A 20076-nucleotide genomic window follows, 5' to 3' on the forward strand; every position below is an offset into this window, starting at 1 on the left:
GCACAACTCCTCAAGAATAAATGCCAATTTATCTTGAGGAGTTACTTCAATGCAAAGTTTCCCTAAATATAAATAGGTAAATGTGTGAAAAACATTACCCATTCTGTTGACTGGGCAGGACTTCTTACATTCCTGCTTGCATTTCTTCGGTTTACATTTATCACTGCTGACAATGGCTATTCGAGTAAGTTTCTCCTGTGTAGGAGGCTGAGCCATTCCCAAAAGAATCACGAAACGTGCCCCGAGACCTGCAACTGTATCGGCTGTGGGGTAGTTGCCCTTGGCTGAGACCTAGGTCGTTCATAAATTAACCACATCAGACAATGAGAGCGTTTTCACCTCATAATAGCATGTTTATACGTAGGAAGTCAGGCAAATATTTAGATTATTTGGTTTTTGGCTAAAGTCTGGTTAAAATTAACCATGCTTTTCGCTTGCTAAAATATATGGGATAGCCGAAATAAGGGCAGACGAAATTTCAAAACTGTAGAGAATAGCAATGTTAATCTGAACAAACCCTCTTTGCCATACCTAAAAGTGATGTTTTTTGTTTATTTTAATTAAATCTGTTGCTGCAGAGGAGTTGTTTTGAATGATTTTTTAGCATAGAAATGATTTTTAGCTTTACGAAATGATATCTGCAAATTCTGTCCAAGGTAAGCTGAATCGGTTGTGGACATTTAACATGTCCATGCAAGCATGCTCTTGTAAAGTCTTGAGTCGTCCGTGGGGTTTTGGCTCCGGTCACGGTTGTCTAAGGACGCCTAGGAGGTGGCAAGCTTTAATCCTTTTACCAGACTTTGATCATTCGTAAGGCCCAACATTTTTGGGCCGCATAATGTCTTCCTCTAATCAGTATCCTTGACTAAAGGGTAAAAATTTAAGATCGAAGGACAATGCATTGGAATTATCATATCAGGAAGCAGTAGCATGAAAGATTTGCTAATGATGTGTTTAACTACTGGGGCACCATGGAAACGTTCTTCTGGCCACATCGCCGAAGTGGAAATACAGAGGGGACAGAAAAGTATGTAAAGTCAAATATTTAGCCTAATAAGTGCTAAATTGCCAAACTTGTACCCAAATTCTGATCAGTCTCGCTTGCAAAGTTGGTGACAAACAAGCTCTAGGTTAGGGGGAGACAAAACGGGCGCCTGTCATTGCCAAACTCTTAAATACATAACCTTCAGTGCTTGGTTTCACATTTGATCACTCAGAAATATGATCATCATAGCGTTCTGCTAGCATTCGATGGACAGTTGGCGAAGCTATCGTAGCCAGTTGTTTCACACACTCTCTAATGAAATTCTAATATGTCTCTTGAAGAGATTGGCAAATTGATGCATCACTTTTATAATCCCTGGACAACGCAACGGCTAAAGTTTTGCTTCGAGAGCTGGCATTTGATACATTGCCATAGTTAAACTGGGTATCAGAAACGATAGTTAAACTCCATGCTTAATTGCGATTCCAAGCATGTTTAAGCCAAGAACGACAGAAAAAATTGTCGCACAAACGCGATAAAATTACTGCATCTACGTAGGCACCCTTGCATCGTTGACCCTATGTGAAAAATAAGTAGACCGCGGGTGTGTAACACGCTGAAATGGATCTTCATGTGCTCCGTGGTACCGCTTTTACAATAAAATACTTTCTTGTGTGTTGCAAGATAGCCGATGTATCACCTCTTGTAACAGTACCTACAATGCTCAAAAGAGATTTGATCTCGGGTAGAATTCTTAAGCTATTGACAGTGAATACATAGTAATGCCGAAAATCATGGTACTACTCAAAAAACTGAAAGTGAACAATCGCCACAGCGCCTAAGTAGATGGGAGAGCTGCGCTGTGACAAGGATTACAAAGATGCCCAAAAAGTTTACGTAGGTTCAATACGCAACGCTGGTCTAGTGCACACACGTGCTCTTCATGGGTCCGGTGTTCCTATTTTGGCAGAATCAACCTTGTGTCTTTCGTCCACACAAAACGCTCCCCTAGGTACCTCGTTTTAAATTAAAAGACCTCAAACTTTTCGGAGAGAAGAGGTTTCAATGCATTTACTCCTACGTGTCAGTCCCAAGTACGAAAACTATGCGCAGATTCTGAATAACCATAGTTGGATTTTATTGTTAATTTTTTGAAAACTCCCGAGAGCGAAGAGGAAAAAGTAGATCATAGTAATTAAGTTATTGTGCATTTCGTGTAGCCACTAGTACTCTGCATTTGGGCACATCCAATTGCAATGGCGTGTGAGGCTGTAAACTGCCAGTTTGCTGGGGCCAACCACGTCAAAGTTGCTCTCTCCATGACGCAACACACGCAAACAATGAAATTGATCTTGATTAAAATTGGACAACTACTCGACACTTGCAGACATAGCTTGGAGTCACATTCTGAAAGCCTGTATACATAACAGACTGACTTAAAACCCATAAAATTGCTGGTATAAACCAGCTACCATATGCCAGTGTCATTTTTAATGAATGCTAAAGTGATAAGATGCCGTCGATAATCACCCAACCTTCGTGATTTCAAAAGGCGCATCGAAAGGAGTGACTATCAGGGGCATTAGATATATCTCTTTCCCACTCAATAATCGGCTTGGATTCATAAAACAAGCTCCCACAAGTAATAAGGCAGTAATTACCGTATCTGGAGTTTTTCAAGGCGTTAAGAAATGAAACACGGATCTCACGCGACGGGGATGAAACGGTCAAAGGAAATGCCTGCTGCGTAGGTCAACCAACCACACAAAGCCGCGACGGAGATGACTTACGTAGGCAGATACGTGCATCCACAGCACAGCCCAACGACTATCATTGAGATGTGAATTTGTCTTAACCTCTGCAATGCCGACACACAAGTAGCGCTCATTTTCATATGCAATATATAGGGCTAAAGAAAGAATTCATGCTTTTAGCATTTGCATTAATAACTCCGAAGCATGCAAGTATAAATTCGCGACTGACACTTAAATGCTTATTCATAAAACCATGGCAGCCAAGCGTATTACTAAACGACCATTGCCTCATCGTTTGGCTTATTCCAGTTACCATTCGATTAACAAAACCGCATCCCCGTACCTCAAGTACAGCGCCTTTTGATTCCAAATACACATTCCAACGTCCTCACAGCTGTGCTGAGGTACATGAAACAGACAAAACTGGCGCCATCTATCATAGCCGTAGGCTCTACACGTTCTAACTATTGGAAGCTGTTGACACAAAACGCAAGTCGTCATGGGGCAGAATCCCTAACGGCGATGTTTCGTTCATCTATTATATATTGGACTCCGTGACTGACTTAATGATATCTTTTGAAGTAAGGTTTACATAGAAGGCCACTGGCGATATAGACGTAAATGAATCCGCGAGTTTCTCCTTTGAGCCCTAATTGAAATGACAGGTCGCCTAGGATCTATGACAAAACCAAACCTATCAAATAGAAGGCCAGATAAATCCGTGCAGTTTTGTTGGGTTGGAGAGGGATCACTGCGGCTAGCCACATTCGTCACGACTCTTTTATTCCGACAGATATCCTGCGTGTCTGAAATCAAGTTAGCTGTTTCATCACTGCAAATGCTTTGCTTTAAAATAGTGTATCGCAAATCTGCATTTGAATCGTTAAAAATAAAGCTCACGCTATTTGCATGTAAACAAGGACTAAAAGTGCTTTCTTACTTCCCAACACAGCTTTAGGTCTCAATGATAAGTAAAGTTTGCAAAATTGAAAAATTCGTGAACGAAAGGTGGTTTTTTGAACACACAGAAGGAGCAGGAAGCCCTCGATGTATACGTAGCCATGATGACACCACCGCAAACTATGCAAAAAGAGAACCAAGAACTCGGGTGTCACTCATCCCCCACCAATTCCCGACCGGGGACTACCTGAACAAACATAAAATAGTACGGTTTCTGGAGTGGCACATCACGCATTCGTGATTGCACACAATTTACAAAGTTGCAGACCCCATTCCTTTTCCTACACATATGCAAAACTAAGGAAAAGCATTTGTTGTGGAACATCGGAGACTACTCTTCTCCATAAAATCGTCTTTAAACTACCTTCCAGAGCTGCTACGAGTACGATAGAGGAAGGGGAGAAAGTCACTGAGGCATTTAAAATGCATGGCCCAAATCTCACCACGAATGCGTTGGTAGAAACGGAACAACGCACGCACCCTAGCAGAGGCCATAGGTAACAGCATTAGCAGCGCGAGGGAGAGCACCATCGATCGCCTCAACGCGCCCGCGAGAACGCGAACGCCTCTGCATACGCTACCGCTGCCTCCCCTCTACCTTCCAATTCCCTGGTTTCGGGTGCCGGCTGCAATCAAAACCTTTTAATGCAAGCACTAACATATTTCGAAACAAATCGAGGCTAGCAACGCAAGACAATCAGGTTGAAAAAGTACCCCCCAATAGCAACTTTTTGATACTTGAAGCAGCAGATTTCTCTCGACATAACTGTAGATATCAACAAATACAAAATTGGCGATACCAAAAATTGTTTAAGTGAGGCAAACGAACCACCAACAACGTGCGATAACATATGGAAAAGTTGAACGAATCAAACGTCTGACAAAAATCGCAAATTCCCCCAGATAGTCATCTTCCCATGCACTGCGGGGAAATAAGTTCAACACAAACAAGCATTAAGCGCCAGAAAAGGAAATCCGTGTTGGCGTGGGTTGAGAAGGGCCCAATGTGAGCCAAACACTTTTGTAGATTCCCTTCAATGCCGTCGTTAACACACCAGCGCATGTGACTCACTAACTGCGGCACCTAATCCTGATCGACGGATCTGCAAATTCACAAGGCAATTCAAATGACTGTGGAATCCTGTCGCAAGGTCAACCGTCCCATGAAATAAGTAGGTTAAGTTAAAGAATGGCGTAAATCTAAATAATCAGACGCCAAAGGCGATAACAGGCACAATCGCGCGTTTTTCTTATGGATTCCAAGAGCATTACAATCCATGCTTGGGGAGTTTGCGCATTTACACGCCATCAAACTAGAGAGCAATGAAGTAAATCTGAAGGCCACTTTAAAATCAGGTGATCCTCGTTACAAGCAATAATGAAGAAACCCAGACACAAAATTAGAAAAAACATCATTGTTTTATGCTGAAGATTAACCAGCATTAAAACCGTAATCGAACCAAAAAAGGTTCCTGTAGAAGACGTTTATAAATACTTGCTGGCCTTTTGGCTTTGAAACTGTCTCGCACACTTAGCAAATTCCCTTTGAGGCACGAGCCACGAGTGAAAAACATGAATCACATTGCTTTAAAGACAGCATATGAAATTCTACAGGTCAGATGCCCTTGAGAGAGTAGTCAAACCGCGGATTGCACATACCAGCTTCAATGAAAAATGTCAGCAGAAAATGCCAGGCAAGGCTTACTATGGAACCAGAAGAGGGCGGGCTAATGTTAAAAGTAGAAAGAAATGAATAAATATGGGACATGTAAAAGAAACCTGATTATATGCCCTAAAGGAAAATGAACATTGTAAGAGAATTTTAGCAAGACTAATGATACACGGATCGGGCTGGGAGGAGTGCACGGATCCCGTACTCGCAAATAATCAGAAAGAGGACTGTAGAAAGGAACCATCACCTTTAATGAGGTACTGACGCTTGGGAAGCCTACAAAATTACAATGAAAACTCATACACAAGAGTGCATCAGAGGTCACAGTTAAGCCACATGAATTATAGCGTAATCAAACCAGGTGCTCACGTCAAGAAATTAAAAGAGTAACTCAATGCAACTGAGACTTACGTAGGCATATACATAGGAGGCGACTATTCAATACGCCCACAACAATGGCACGCGAGGGCAGGAGCCAACTTTACCACTAGTATCGGCATATTCAGACCATGTTACTAATTGTAAACAGTAAGGCCGGCTATTCAATAAATCAGTGGATTCGAGACGATAATCACAACAGTTCTTAAAATCCAAAGATGAATTAGAAGCGACCACAATTACACACACTGGAAGTTTAACAATGAAAGAATCTGGATCAGCTCACTAGGAAATAGAGTATGGTCACAAATGGTGGAATGCAGTTAGTGTTAAGATGCGGTCAAAATGTAAGTTTGTCAAAAGGTAACCAACGCTAGGTACAACATGTTGAAGAAGTTGAGATAAATGAAGCGGACCAAGTGCACATTAATCTGCCGAGTTACAGAGAATAAGCGCGACGATAAGCCCGTACAGACCCAAAACTTCTGCGAAAATGAGAATAAGGACCATCCCCACGAAGAGACGAGGCTGCTGCGCTGTTCCTCGAACACCCGCATCACCAACGATTCCGATAGCGAATCCAGCCGCCAATCCACAAAGACCTACGCTGAGACCTCCGCCAAGCTGCTTAAGGGAACTAGATTAAACACCATTATCGACCATATTTCAAGATTACATTGCCATTGATTTAGACCTGTCACTCTGCTGAGAAATAACAACAGACACTACCAAGCCATAAATGGCAACAATACCAGCCATAACAACTGGAATGATGGATTTCATTATGAGTTCAGGACGCATAACTCCCATGGAACAGATACCTGCCCCAGATTTGGCGGTGCCATAGGCCGCACCGAAAGCTAAACGATGACAAGTTTTGAAAATGATAACGAACCACAAAAAACCATTGAGGCTGTGGCCCCCATAATCCCGAAGAAGGGCGCATAACTGGGATCAGAAGACATAATCACAAAATCCGATGGTGAAGATGCAGTTATGTGGAGTAGAGAGCGCCAGGACTTGAAACAGTAAAACAAGACGATGTCACTGATTAATGGACCTAAAAACATTTTATATCTATTACTGAGCCAAGGTTAACCTCAGTAATGTAAAATCGCAAGTACTCAAGCCACTATTTAGTGCAATTTTAAGTAATTCTGGCGCGACACTTCTGCTCATATGGAGAAAAGGGAATAGTATTAAAGGAAACACTGTTTCATATAAAAGCGACTCCATTTGTCAAAGCCAACACAAATAAGATATAATGACAGGAAAAACTATTCCACATTTTTCATGGTTTCGTTATTGGTAACTCTACCCGCTGACTTATCCAGACCGTGAGGATTATTTTCATTTTAAAGACTGTAGACTACTTTTGACTAAAAGCAGTTTTCTAACCTTGAATGTAGAAGTTTCTGGTAAGTATTTTGGACACAATGACTAAACTTTAACACAGATGTTACATGGCTGATTCCAAATCTTAAGCAAACTAAATGGTTGTTTACTTATTTGCTTTGCCATTATGCACGCATCCGTGGTGTCCGCACGTAAATGCTCATGCATCGACTGCTCCTACATTATGAAACAAATGTGCTAAACTAAGTTGAATGGACTCTATGGTTTGACCGGTGTAGGAAAAAGGAAAAACTTTTTGCATAAGTAATGTGACCTCTCTGGTTTACAGTGTTTTTTACTTTACGAGACAGTGCTGCTCAAAAACATGCCAAAACAATGATTGAATTCGACTTAGTTACCCGTTCAAGGAGATTTACCTAAGACGCAGGGAGTAAATCAGTATTTGAGAATGGCTGCCCATTTTCATTTTCCTAGTTTATTATGTGGACATCATTATCAAAGCATATACTAGCCATTTGTGTCACGGTCGTGTTAAAAGCCGTGATGATCTTCATTTCCGTAACATGGTCGGGAGTGAGTTAGCAGTGTTACTTGATTGCAATGTAATGGCTATCTAAATGGCATTTGTGGCAGTAATATTTGCCTTGCATTTGAAACACACGCCGTCCAGTAATCAGGGTAGATGTCCAACGTCCCATTTATCCTTGCAAAACAACCACCTCAGTGCTTAACTATGAAAAGGTGGGCTGCTCATTCAAAGTGTCCAATATGCGAGGAATGCTTTGATCACTGCTGGGAAGAAAATTAGAACAATAAACCCACGAAAACTCTAGCTTGAAGAAGTACATGAACCAAGTAGGACACAAAGGACGGCACACCAAATGGTGATGCGGTCGCTACAAAGGTGCAGGAGGAAATTCGACCGTTGAAGTTCAGGTACTGCAATTTTCTAGTACGACAACAACACCTGCGTTACCAGAGCTGACCAATTCATCCGCCATCCAAAAGCTAAAAACGCCCAGATCAGGAACGTGTGCTTTCGTCATGATTTGGTTCAAACAGTTACTATAAACTGATGAACGCATACCACCTATGACGTTAGTAGTGTGCGTACTAAAAGGCTTTTACGGTACAGCTTGAAAAATGGACTATTAACGACATCTACTTCAAAAAACTTTACCATTGCTGACAAAACAAGTCAAAAAAAGATGAAGTACGCACTAAATATTGCAGAAATAACCCTTAATAGCTACGTCTAGTGCGCATCAAGAGGCTTCGTTAATAAACGTCGGGTCGCTGGGCGTTCCATTTCCATGAAATCCTCATCATGAACCATAAAAAACTACTTTGTCACGTAAGAAAAAGCACTGGGGCACAAGTTTGGGCAGTTTTATCGTTTTGTGAAAGGTTACTCCCAATCATGATATTCTATTGCAATAAAGACCTTTCTGACAAGAAAATACTACAATTTACCGTAGTAACGGTTTTCTGTATCATTAATGGAGAGTCAAAGGCTGATAAATATAGACAGCATTACATAACAATCCGACTGTTTGTTTAACGTTCTCAGTTTTGAGGACGGGCCGCTCGGATCTCCGCCGATTAGCCTGACCTCCGGGCCATGCCGGTAGCCCCAAACCCTACTGTAAGTAGATAATGCATATTCAGCCCGAGCATAATGCATTCTTTCGTCTTCAAGGAAGTCTCGAAGCGCAACATTGATGGTGGTGGAAAGCGATCCAGATCTAAAAATGCAACAATCCCGATTTCTACTACTGGGTGATAACGTGACGGATGAAGTGCATATACTGTGGGTGGGAGAATCTGTGACAAGCCCAACAGAAGGGCTGAAAATGACGTCTATCGTCGGCAGCAATCCCAATCATGTGTTCTGCAGGAAAGCTATTAAGAGCTGAAGCAGCACCAGCCGTGAACCATCTAAGAAAGCACGTTAGAGTTGTCTACCATTCCTATCTAAAGACATCAATCATACAAACGCGCGATACCTCCTGAACCTCTACCAGCTGAGTAGAACCCGGATAGATGTGACTGGGCAGTGCCAAAGTGAAAACAACGTGACAAGGAGGAACAGGCACTAAACCCTACCTCCACAAAACTATTATATATCCTGTTTTTTTTTTGTATTTGACTCTGCTTTAGACCCGTATTCCCACGAATATCTATAGACCCGCGTTGTGGCCTTCGCACTCCCCCATCTTCGAATCCATTTCCCATACAGGGCAAAACTCTGGATCCAGTAGACTTGCCACGAGAGATCAGTGTCGGTGTGGTCAAATATCTTCTCAGTTCGACAACTGACACGGTTGGTTCGTGGGTGTTTTTCTTACAGTACCGATTACGTTGTGATGGCTGATGCGGGAGGTTGACCAAAGGGAGCGCCGCGGAAGATGCTCAAAGGAGGAGAGGGACTGTGTAATACGTCATTTATTTGTTTTACTCGGTTTCTGGTAGCAGGCCACTTGAGGGCTCCGCCACTGACGCTTCTATGGACCGCCTGACCCAGCCTCGGCTCAGCCCAGCCATACTGTACGTCGACAATGCATATTCTGTCCGAGCGTTGTCTTTTTCCGTCTTCAGAGAAGTCCCGGGGCGCTGCAGTTATATCGTAATATGGGAAATTCTATATTGAAATAAAACACCTGGTTGTAAAAACGCCAAAGGAAAAGTGGAGTTTGAGGTGCATTTTGAAGATGACAGATCCAACTGCTTCCAATGGGAATATCCCAATTGACTATCACTAAAAGAAAGAAATAGACTGTTTCATTTAGTCCCTCTAAACATTACTGATTTTGAATTCAACAATGCAGCTCAGCAGTAATGAACTTTCGGATGGAAAATTGTAGGCTTCATACGACGTCAGGATGAATTTTCCCCGCATATTTGCCAGTGCATTGTGATGCATAGTTATCCAGTGAGGCCAATTTATTCCTTTACTTTATTATTGCATTATCATAGGGAAAACAACTCATCCTAATCAAAAATGTCAAATTAAAATTCTCCCATCCGTGATGTGAATGAGGAAAGTCAAGAAAGACTAACCTTCCTGCACTAAATAGTGTAACAGGGAAAAGAACAAAGGGACTTCGCACCGAAAACACTGTTCGCTTTAAGCAGGAGTAAATGGTCGCGAATTTTCATTACCGCGTTTCTCCTAGCATTTGGTCTCTTGGTCTTCCAGATATGAAATCCCCGGGTTTATCTACTTGGAGAGCCACAATAATACCAAGAACGCATCAAGGACTAATGTCCTATGCAACCCCTTCAATGCAGAAATAGAGGCCAGTGGCCACTCTGCTGAATAGCTTCCCATAATGCCCGTGTCAAGAGTACCATATCCTACAGAAACACACTTACCTACCAAGGATATTTGATTTATGCAAATTACTTTCTGCTCAAGCAATTCGTGCCAATCACGTCACCAAGTAATACAAGTAACATTTTTCGCTAGAGGAGAAATGAATATCAGTGCATTAGATTTTGGTTGACCAACTGATATGTTGGTTGCTACGTTGCTTCGTTATGACCCTCCGCCTGCAACAACCGTTCCGAGAAAAAAAACCTTCATGAGGCATTTCTCAGACATTTTGCTATATTTGCTAACTGCCCATGTTTTTGCAACCGCTTGAGGAGCAGCGAGCCACAACCCGGAATGGCCATCATACATTCCATTGACAAAACTCGGTACCAAGAGAGGATGAGATCATGGAAATCTGTCAATTTAGCTCAAAAGGTCAGACTTTAATGACTTGCTTTTCAACAATTTGAGGGTCTATTAGGGCGAAGCTAATCTCACTTTAGAGTTCCTGCCGTTTTAAGTAACTGTTTAATTGTGAAACCTAGATTAAGTACTCGTTCGATATTCGTTCATTAGGAATTTCCTTTATGATAGAAACTGTCACGAATATGCGACTTCTAAGTGGTATTCTACAAGCTGTTCAATATAACCTAAGATAAAATCATCTAACCCATGAACAATCACAAAAAACCACTCCTAACTCCATTGCATCTTGATTTGATGTAAAGCAGTGTAACCCAAGACAATAAGTGAGAAAAGTATTCTCGATTTGTTCCCGATATGAATACAAATGTTCCCAGGATAACTATACCATCATATTTTGATGAAAATCGCATCCAATAAACATTCAAAAAATTTCAGAAAAGCAAACTTCACAGGTTTGAATGCTTTACTTAATCCAATGCATCATTTCATCAAGTGTCAAACGAAAATCACAGATAGATAAATAAAATCGCCATAAGCAGAGTATGCACATGAAGATCGTATTATGTATTACAAAACCACCTCATCACATTCCCAGCGGTGTGTAGCAGCCTCACTCCGCTTCAAACGCAATATAGGTAGCGGTGAGTGCAAAACCGAGTACCAGGGAGAAGATCTTGCCCAACCTATCCGGCGTGTCCGACTCGGACTCACTAAACTCGTGAGGCAACATTTCACAGAAGACTACAAAGAAGAAAGTGCCGCATGCGAGGCCCTGAAGCACCGCAACAACCATGAGGAGAGCGGGTGAGGAACGCTGCGCGATCAACGCCCATCCAATGAGCACACCAATGGGCGAGGCGAGAGCGAAGAAAAGCGCACCCATCCACTGAGAGCGCGCGATCCCACCCCCTCGCTCTTTGTGCGCAGTGGCCAATGAGACACCAGTGCTGATGGCCATGATGATTTTGTGCAGGATGAGGGCCGAGAAGAGGGTTATCACCTCGGCAACGCTTCGCTGCAGACCCACCGCCAGCCCTTCGAAAATGGAGTGAACGGAGAGGGCAATAAGGAGGAGCATAATGCGGAAGGTTGAAGGGGCACCCTCTTCACCGTCCGATCCGGGGATAATTTGGGGGTCGTGCGAGTGGTTGTGGTGCTGGTGCGTGCCTATCGCCGATGTCGCATTGGAGCGTCGATAGTAGGGTGGATGACAGCGACGTCGGTTGTGACAGATATGGACACATTGCTCTATAGATAGCACCATAAAGAAACCCAGGAGAGTGAAGAGAGCCGGGAAGGGGTATTGGGAATTGATTTTGAGCGCGCTCAGAGCCACTGCCATCGCATCTTGCACTTCGGGGAAGAGATCCATAAGACCTAGTCAAACAATGAAATAAAGCACATTAAAAAGAAAGTGAAGAAGAAAGAAAGTGAAAGAAAGTGAACCACATCCCGCACAAATCTGCGTATGCTGGGTTAATAAAATTGGGTCGAATTTGAAAACATGTGAACCCTAATACATACAATGGTTGAGAAACCGCCAAGTCATAATTCTTAGTCAAGTCCCAAAAAAGAGAATATTGGTAAATATTAAATGAAAAAGAGTGAAACCAAGATGCCTAAAAATATTCACAGAATTGAAAAACCAAAAACGGATTCTCCAATCAGTAGATGGTTTGGATTGACGAAACGCTAAAACTGAGCGTAAAAATCAAGTGGAAAAAGAGTGATGGAAACTGTCCCTAAGGCACAATAAACTTGCCTGTTTGTAATTTCATTAATTGGCACCAGCATTTCGCCTTGTGCATGAAAATCACTTTTATTCAGAGAAAACAAACGCTACTTCTTACAACAGGACGTTCTTCACACATTTACAGGCTTGTTCACCCTCTTTAAAAAGGTATTCTAGGGGTTTTTTGCGACTAGTTCTAAAATCCATGGGTTTACGTCGTGCAAATTCAATGAAATTCACACTGCTAACCATCATGCGAGCCAACTGGCCTGGCCGACACCGAGGGCAAATCGGAGGCATCTACCAATCGCGACAGCGGATTTAATAAAAAATGTCGGGTAAGTAATGACTTGCGCCAAGACTAAGAGGGCATCTACATCATGGCAAAATCTGGTTCACCAAATAGGCGCATAAGGCACAGTCCATTGAAATTGTCCATTAAGCCGTAAAGGGAATCACTACTGATTAATAGGAAAATTCAAAAGAATTTGGCCTAATGACCTACGTGTAAGCTGTTCATAATAATGCAAAATGCGTAAAGAAGTGAAGACTGGTGGATCGTTGTTTATCCCACATTCAAGGCTGATTACGCACTGTTTCTTCGTGAATTGAATTACGTCCGGCACGCTGTACCTGACGCAAAATAAGTGGTGCGTAAATGTTTATGCCCTTCCGCAGTTTAATGCCATAATGCCATTAACCATACCTACATCAGGTTGATTTTAAAGTGAAGAAACGCTTTAACGCTGTCAGAGGAAAGCAATCGCAATCTCATCCTGCTCCACCTCCTAGCATGAAGCTTGACCATAGAAAATTAATAGATAAGATAAAGCACTCGAAGTTGTTCCTTTGCATTTACTTAGTTTGGAGCATTACCTAATGTGGGTTACGTGTAACCCTCACAGGACGCAGTCCAGAATGGGGCTCACAAAGTGGAAGGACTATGGATGTGAAGAAAAAAATTAAATCACGGGTGTGTTAGACGGTACAAATAGCACTTTCCCTTAACTAGTGTAGCAAATAGAGCTCAAATCAGCCGAAAGCAATAAAACCATGATTATGCAATACAAAAGACAAACTTTTACTCGTAGTTTGTACAATTCTCCTTTGCGTCCTTGATACCATGCACCTAGGAATTTTATAGCCCAACCTCTTCAAAATGCAATGGTTTCAAGGTGCACAAAATTCGTAAAGAATCAAGAAATCATGAGTTAAAGACTCATATAGTCAAGTAAATGCATAGAAGGTCCCTAATGCCGCTTACTGCTACAGAAGAAACATCGGCCACTGCCGAATATTTGACATGAACAACACTGTCCATCATTTGAAGCATGATTCACCGACGCGCTTACTTTTTTGTCTACGGAAAACAAAATACTCTCCGTGTCACTTTAACAGTCATTCCATTTCAAAAACGGAATTTTCAGTACTTTTCTTGCCCAAACAAACTGCAGATTTTTAAAAGTCACAAAAGTCAAAAACTATCGATAACAATAGTAACAAAAAGGCACGATTCGTTGCTAAGGTTTAAGGCGATCTGCCACCTGCCCACAGTCAACAGCGGTGCAGTTTGAGACAACCACTTTCAGAAACGATGAGCAAGACAAGATAATCATTTAAGTTGATTTATAAAAAATGGTAAGATGATAAGATTATCTACAACCTTGACACTTAATTTCTGCTTATTTCAAAATCGCTTGACCGCTTTTGCTTTTTCCTTTTTAGGAAGGAAAAGCTTGCTCACAAAATGGTGTTGGACACGGTAACATTTAATCTAGTGTAAAATAGGATATCCCTTGTTAAAACTAACCAAGCGCCCTTTCTGTCAGAAAATTGGCTAAACAATACGGACTGAAAAAATCTTATTTCGTAGACGCCAACCCCTCTGTCATTCTTCATTCACGTGAATGAACTGACGTCAATGTACGAAAAAAATGATGAAAGTGATCGGTGCGATAAGACACGTTTGGATCTGGTTAAGCGAAGAGTAAATCAGCGATGATACCTAAGGCAATGGCAGTCTATTTTCTCCTGTTATTCTGATGACAAAATGCGAAGTGATAACTCAACTTTCCTATTTATTGCCCATTTATAACGCAAGATCAGTGATAGGTTCATACAGGGTAAAGTGCGTCTAGAAACTGATGGAACTTTAAAGGAGTTGAACACCAGTAGATCGGTGAGATAGCTAATTAACAAAACGTCATTCACTCCGAAAAGCACTCATTACATAATGCGGATTTTTAGGCAGCAGTAGCAATAATTAGAAAAGGGTAAGAAGAAAGGCTAAAGAAGCTCAAGATGAAGTGGCTCAACGGTAAAAACGGTCTTATTTGACGTTAGCTATCGCACCCGAGAAAAAAGAAACTACGCCGAAGTGCAGGACGAATCCCACTCGGTAAATCATGCCCACCACCTAAACAAGTCCACAAATAGAAGTGTATGGGAGCAGCTAAAAAACAGGTGCATGGCCCATAAACTAACTGACTAGCTTCTAGTGAGGCACTAGTGTGACGTATGTTTCCAAAGGGTTCAGAATAAATGGAACCAAGAAGGTGGAGAAACAGTATACAAACAGCTATGTGAAAAATGTAAAAAACCCCATACAAAGTAGGGAAACTAACAACGGCGGCAGACGTGATATTTGGATCAGTGGCAAGTGCGCCTGTTCATTAAGAATAAACTCGCACCGCAGTACTGTCGTCAGAGGCATAAGTGAGCTATAAGGTGGGGTGAAAAACATCATAAAAGAATCAGATCACAGACCGCGAGGTCGTGGTGACACTTTATGCGTTAACAATAAAATCTTTAACCCTTCAAATCCGAAGCCAACACATTGGAAAAAGGCGTTTGATGGTAACCATTTGACAATATATAGTAAGTCGTTTTATTTAATAGATAACAACATATGACAAGGCCTAGGAAGTTTACGAAAGTCATTAATTGAAATAAAAAAGATTCGAGAAGGAATCGCCGACTAACGATTCCAATTCTAAGGCACACCCGTTACACAATAATGAGGTGTCAAATTCCATGCGAAATTAAAAGGTGTTGCACCACAAAAAATTATGCAAGCACGAAACAATTCAATGACAATTAAGACTACCGAATAACTGCCTTGATGCTTGAGGAAACAAATTCAAAAAAAAATTAATCTGGATGAACCAATAAAAAAACAGTAGCTGTACCAAAACTACACGAGAAGTGGGCGTACCAGTGGAGAGGAAGATGCCCGCAGCAAAGCAGTTGATACGACTTCCCCACTTGCGAATTACACACATTCGCTTGTAAGAGCTGCGCCGACGAGTTCTATTAATGGCCATCGAAGGCGGAATCCCTCCGTTAGCTATCGCGGAGCTGTTAAAGACCTCGACCACACCATCGTCCGCTGCGCCGTGCTCCATAGCGCCATCGCCCCAGTGGAGACGGTGGTCTTCGCGCAAGATAGGATTGTCCTCCTGGGGCTCCACTTCGTAGAAAGGAGCACCGAGATTGGACGTCTGTGGCGGCTCCGGCGCCTGGGAGTCGGGGCTACGAGTCAGCAGCAACTCCTCCGACTCAGTGCTTTGCGGATCCAGCAGGAAGGTGGGCGATGATGCCTCTCGACCGTTCATCTGTTATTGAAAATAGCGGTACCTGAAATGACTACTACTTACCTTCAAAACTTGAGGTAGTTATAAAGAATAGGAATTATTGTTTCAGGAGTTTTGTTTCATTGCAAATCGACATTGTACGCTTTCCGCAGATGCCAATTTTGACTAGTGATGTTTCCAGTGCTTGAATCCACCTGTCCGTGACTTTTCCACATGTGCATCAGTACTAATTATGTCAGTGTTTTTAGATGTGAACTAAAGAGAGACAAAAAATGTCATCTGTGTGACCGTAGAGGTGCGGCTAATAAACATACAATACTTTGATCGATGGTTTGGTTCCACTTTTGTGAATTTTATCTTAACACAAGCTACGCGAAAAGTCAGAGATTAAGCCAAGATGAGCAGGAATAAGATAAAAGCCCAGGTGGAAACGAACGCCTCCAAGACTAACAGTATTTTGACGTAATTACTAGTCACTGTTCGAATTCACGGCCCGAAATGATGGCGTCTATTGTAAGGCCTGAAAAAAATTGATAACCCTAGGAATATAATACCCTCACTTTGTCAAAAACCTATAAGATTTTTTTCAGTATAAGTGCTTTCACTTGATAGTTTTAGCTACCAGATGTCAGGCCAATCGTGTTGTTGGCATCCCCATTTAACACACCAATGCTTTGGATCTTTGAAGTAACACTTTAATAACTTTTAACTACAATATAATCATATTTAAATGGAAGCCTAAACATGTCAACCCTACCAGTAGCCCGCAATTTGGGTACTACGTCGATGAAATAGAATCCAGCTCATATTGTTCACGCTAATAGTCATCAAACCTTTATGTCCGTTAATAATAGACCCACTTCTGGAAAGGAAAGCCTTACAAGGTCTTCGGCGACAGGTGAGGCACATCAGAACACAGTTAAAGCGAAACGGCTTAATAGTGAATCTAATAATCAGACCGAACACCCGCAAAAACTAACGGATAAGAAAGGAGGAGCGCACTCGCGAGGCACGGTTGGCAACGGTGTCACCAGAGTGGGGACCGTTGGAGCTGATGGTGACGGAAGAAGTGCGCGAGTGCATCCGCCGCGCGATACACATCATCACAAGGAGGGGCAAGGCGCAGGCTGCTGCGGTGATGCTGAACATGCCTACGGCAACCCCCAACTTTACGTAGGTCAGCCGATGCCCATCGCTGACAGCGTCGGGGCTACCTGTGGAATTACCGGAGTAGGTGTAGATCGCCAGATCCCCCGTAACACACCGCTCGCTGCAAAGCGACAGGAGTAACGTCCACGCAAGCAGCCAGTAGTCGTGCCGGCCCTGAAAAAGGGATTTAACAGAAGCCATTAAGTTCTATAGGGAAAAGGGTTATCCTAATGAGAACAAAATCCAACAATCGACTTGTAAGAGTTGCAAATGAAAAGAGTTTAAACCCACTTAAGAAGTGTATTCAGGACACCGACAAAGGGGTAGAAATTTATGAGTTTGATAGCCCACACGCTTGAAACGAGGTCAAAAGGTCAATTAAGTAATCTTTTTGAATAAGCTTATCTCTTTGAATCACGGGAAATGAGCTTATTCTTGGACAAGATCACTAATTATACTCCCACCAAGAGGCCGCAAACTACACAATTCACATGAATAAGGGTGAAAACAAACAAACAGTAGACCATATATGTGGTTATTCATCGTGATGTCACGTTGATGTAGCTAAACGGAAGTGTACACGTACAAACTAGGCAAGTGATTTTTAGAAACACGTACATTTTAGCTTTCATAGCAGTTCGAAATGAATGTAAAAGCCAATAATTTACGTCGTGAAACACAAATTAGAAAGATACGATAGACCAACAGGAAAACTTGCAGCCATTCATTCAAAACGTACTGATAAATGATGGGTACGGCTGTTGCTACGATGGAATCGGAAATACTCGACAGACACCTTTACGTCCTTGTATTCCACGAAAAGTTAAATACAATAAACTGGGATGTGAAATCATTGAACCATAAAGGAGTAAATTTTAACAAATCACAATAAGAAGGAAAAGCCTGGCGCTTCTCAGGCGCCCTTGATACCAGTACACACCCACCTAGTATCCCACAAAAACGAATTTCAGCATTCGAAATGTAAATTACCACGTCTCAAAACCGAATAATTGCAGACAAGTAATGATGTTCAAACTGAAGAAATTCAACCACGGTGAAGCATTAGTTTATTTGTAAATTACTTAAGTCGTACTTTAGGCCACCAGAAACTACACTTCGCATGTACGGCTTACCCCAAAAGTTATTAAAAAGATTGATAAATCGAGTGACTGCAAAATCTGCTTCAAAAAAGAAAACTACATACGCATAGGAAGGGAAGTGTGATAGGAATTTAGAGAAAGAACAAATGCGGTTTATGTTCTACAAAACTACAAACCTTCTGGCTTTCGCATAGAGCAAGAAACAGAAAGAAAATAAGGATAAGGCTAAATTTTCTTGGTATAAGGGGACAAACAAGAATTCACTTACAATATTCGGGAGCAGCGATATCTTCAGAATTGATACATCTTGAATGGGTTGGAAAACTACGCCACCATGAAAAGAAAATGCACTTAATAAGTATGAATAAACTTGGGAAAGATTACGCAGTGCTAATAGGTGTCAGATGAATCGGTACTTGCCGTAAGCACAGATATTTATATGCGTCAAAGAGCAGCTGCTGCCAAGTTTGGTAAGGTGCTTGCACGATCGCAGTATAAGAGCACTTTAAACAACATCGGAGAATTCGGTAAACCTCATACATTGCGCAAATACAGAATTTGTCACGATGGTAATGAGAAAATTGGTACGATGGTAAAGTACTAATACATACTTTACAATAAACATGAATGTGAGGACAACAAAAGTAGCACATCTTTAGGGATGATTCGTAAACAATGGACTAAAGAACCAAGGAGCAACTAAATGAGGAAATTAACGTGTCAGAGAGCATAGGCTTGGAACCATTACATACTGGCTGAAGTTTACGCTAATCTCTCGAATCAAACGTGTTTACCAATACGAGCTGAATTTCACTTTAAGAACCTGAGGTGATGATCAAAGAAGAGCATGAATTCCAAAAGAGAAAAATTCAAGAAGCCGATCAATCTGGCTACGACGAAAGCGAGACGGGCGAAACAATAATCTGTGTCGGAAAACACATGGCAAAATCTAACTTACGGACAAAAAACTGCTTTGTCATAAGTATACAAATTTTATTACATCACGACTGCTAACCTTTTGGTAGAGAAAAATACGAAGACAGTTTAACCTTCACTTTTAAAAAGATGGGTATATTAAAGCAGGGAAGCATGAGTAAATAAGCATCGTCTATACGACAAAGCTAACGAGCTGAAAATGGGGGGTGGGTCAAAAGATTTATATGTAGAGGCCCAAGAAAAACCATCAAATTTAGGCAACAGCTAGTTGAGGAAACATTGTGCACCAATGCCTCCCAAAAGATGCCACATCAGAGGAATTATATATATATATTTTGGAAATTGAATAGCTCATTGATACACGTACCATCAGAAGACGAATATGAAACGGATGAAAGAGCATCCCTCTTATACACAGAGCAGCCGCGATGAAGGGCAGGCTATGATTGGCTCAGGCTTAACCAATGACGAAGGAGACTAGGTGAATGAAATGAAACTAAATTGAACAATATGCACAATGGGCGCGTAGACAAGACACAACCGATTCAAAATGGTACTCTGTTGCCACGGCACAGGGATACCTAAGCAGGGATTTGCTAAATAAAGCAGCTTCATACTTCTAGATTTCGATAACTGGAGGAATGCAAGAGCAGTACCAACGCCAATCTTGTCAGTAGAACTACGGAAGTTGTAAGTGGCATCTAAAATCGGAATAAATC

General features: G+C 41.8%; 3 protein-coding genes across 3 annotated transcripts in view; all 3 read right to left on the reverse strand. All coding sequences in view use genetic code 11, as the record gives it.

The window, feature by feature from the left end:
* Nucleotides 1–5796, reverse strand: part of EGR_03257 (ATP-binding cassette sub-family E member) — a gene marked incomplete at both ends in the record, with an annotated part of 8872 nt that extends 3076 nt beyond the window's left edge. The window contains 4 exons of the mRNA XM_024492506.1: nucleotides 99–291; nucleotides 2776–2894; nucleotides 5359–5426; nucleotides 5783–5796. Coding sequence (XP_024353180.1) covers nucleotides 99–291; nucleotides 2776–2894; nucleotides 5359–5426; nucleotides 5783–5796 — 394 coding nt within the window. The remainder of the gene's footprint in view (nucleotides 1–98; nucleotides 292–2775; nucleotides 2895–5358; nucleotides 5427–5782) is intronic.
* A 379-nt stretch (nucleotides 5797–6175) lies between these two features.
* Nucleotides 6176–6714, reverse strand: EGR_03258 (V-type proton ATPase proteolipid subunit; the record flags this gene model as incomplete). Its single annotated transcript, XM_024492507.1, has 3 exons — nucleotides 6176–6386; nucleotides 6426–6609; nucleotides 6645–6714. 3 exons carry the CDS (start codon nucleotides 6712–6714, stop codon nucleotides 6176–6178), a joined length of 465 nt encoding a protein of 154 aa, XP_024353181.1.
* A 4743-nt stretch (nucleotides 6715–11457) lies between these two features.
* EGR_03259 (Zinc transporter ZIP1) lies at nucleotides 11458–19760 on the reverse strand (the record flags this gene model as incomplete). The annotated part of the gene is made up of 4 exons (XM_024492508.1): nucleotides 11458–12224; nucleotides 15794–16193; nucleotides 17175–17495; nucleotides 19725–19760. The coding sequence occupies 4 exons, from the start codon at nucleotides 19758–19760 to the stop codon at nucleotides 11458–11460; spliced, it is 1524 nt and encodes a 507-aa protein (XP_024353182.1).
* Between the last annotated feature and the right edge of the window lie 316 nt (nucleotides 19761–20076).

This window comes from Echinococcus granulosus, assembly GCF_000524195.1.
Source record: "Echinococcus granulosus chromosome Unknown EG_S00016, whole genome shotgun sequence".
Lineage (NCBI taxonomy): Eukaryota > Metazoa > Platyhelminthes > Cestoda > Cyclophyllidea > Taeniidae > Echinococcus > Echinococcus granulosus.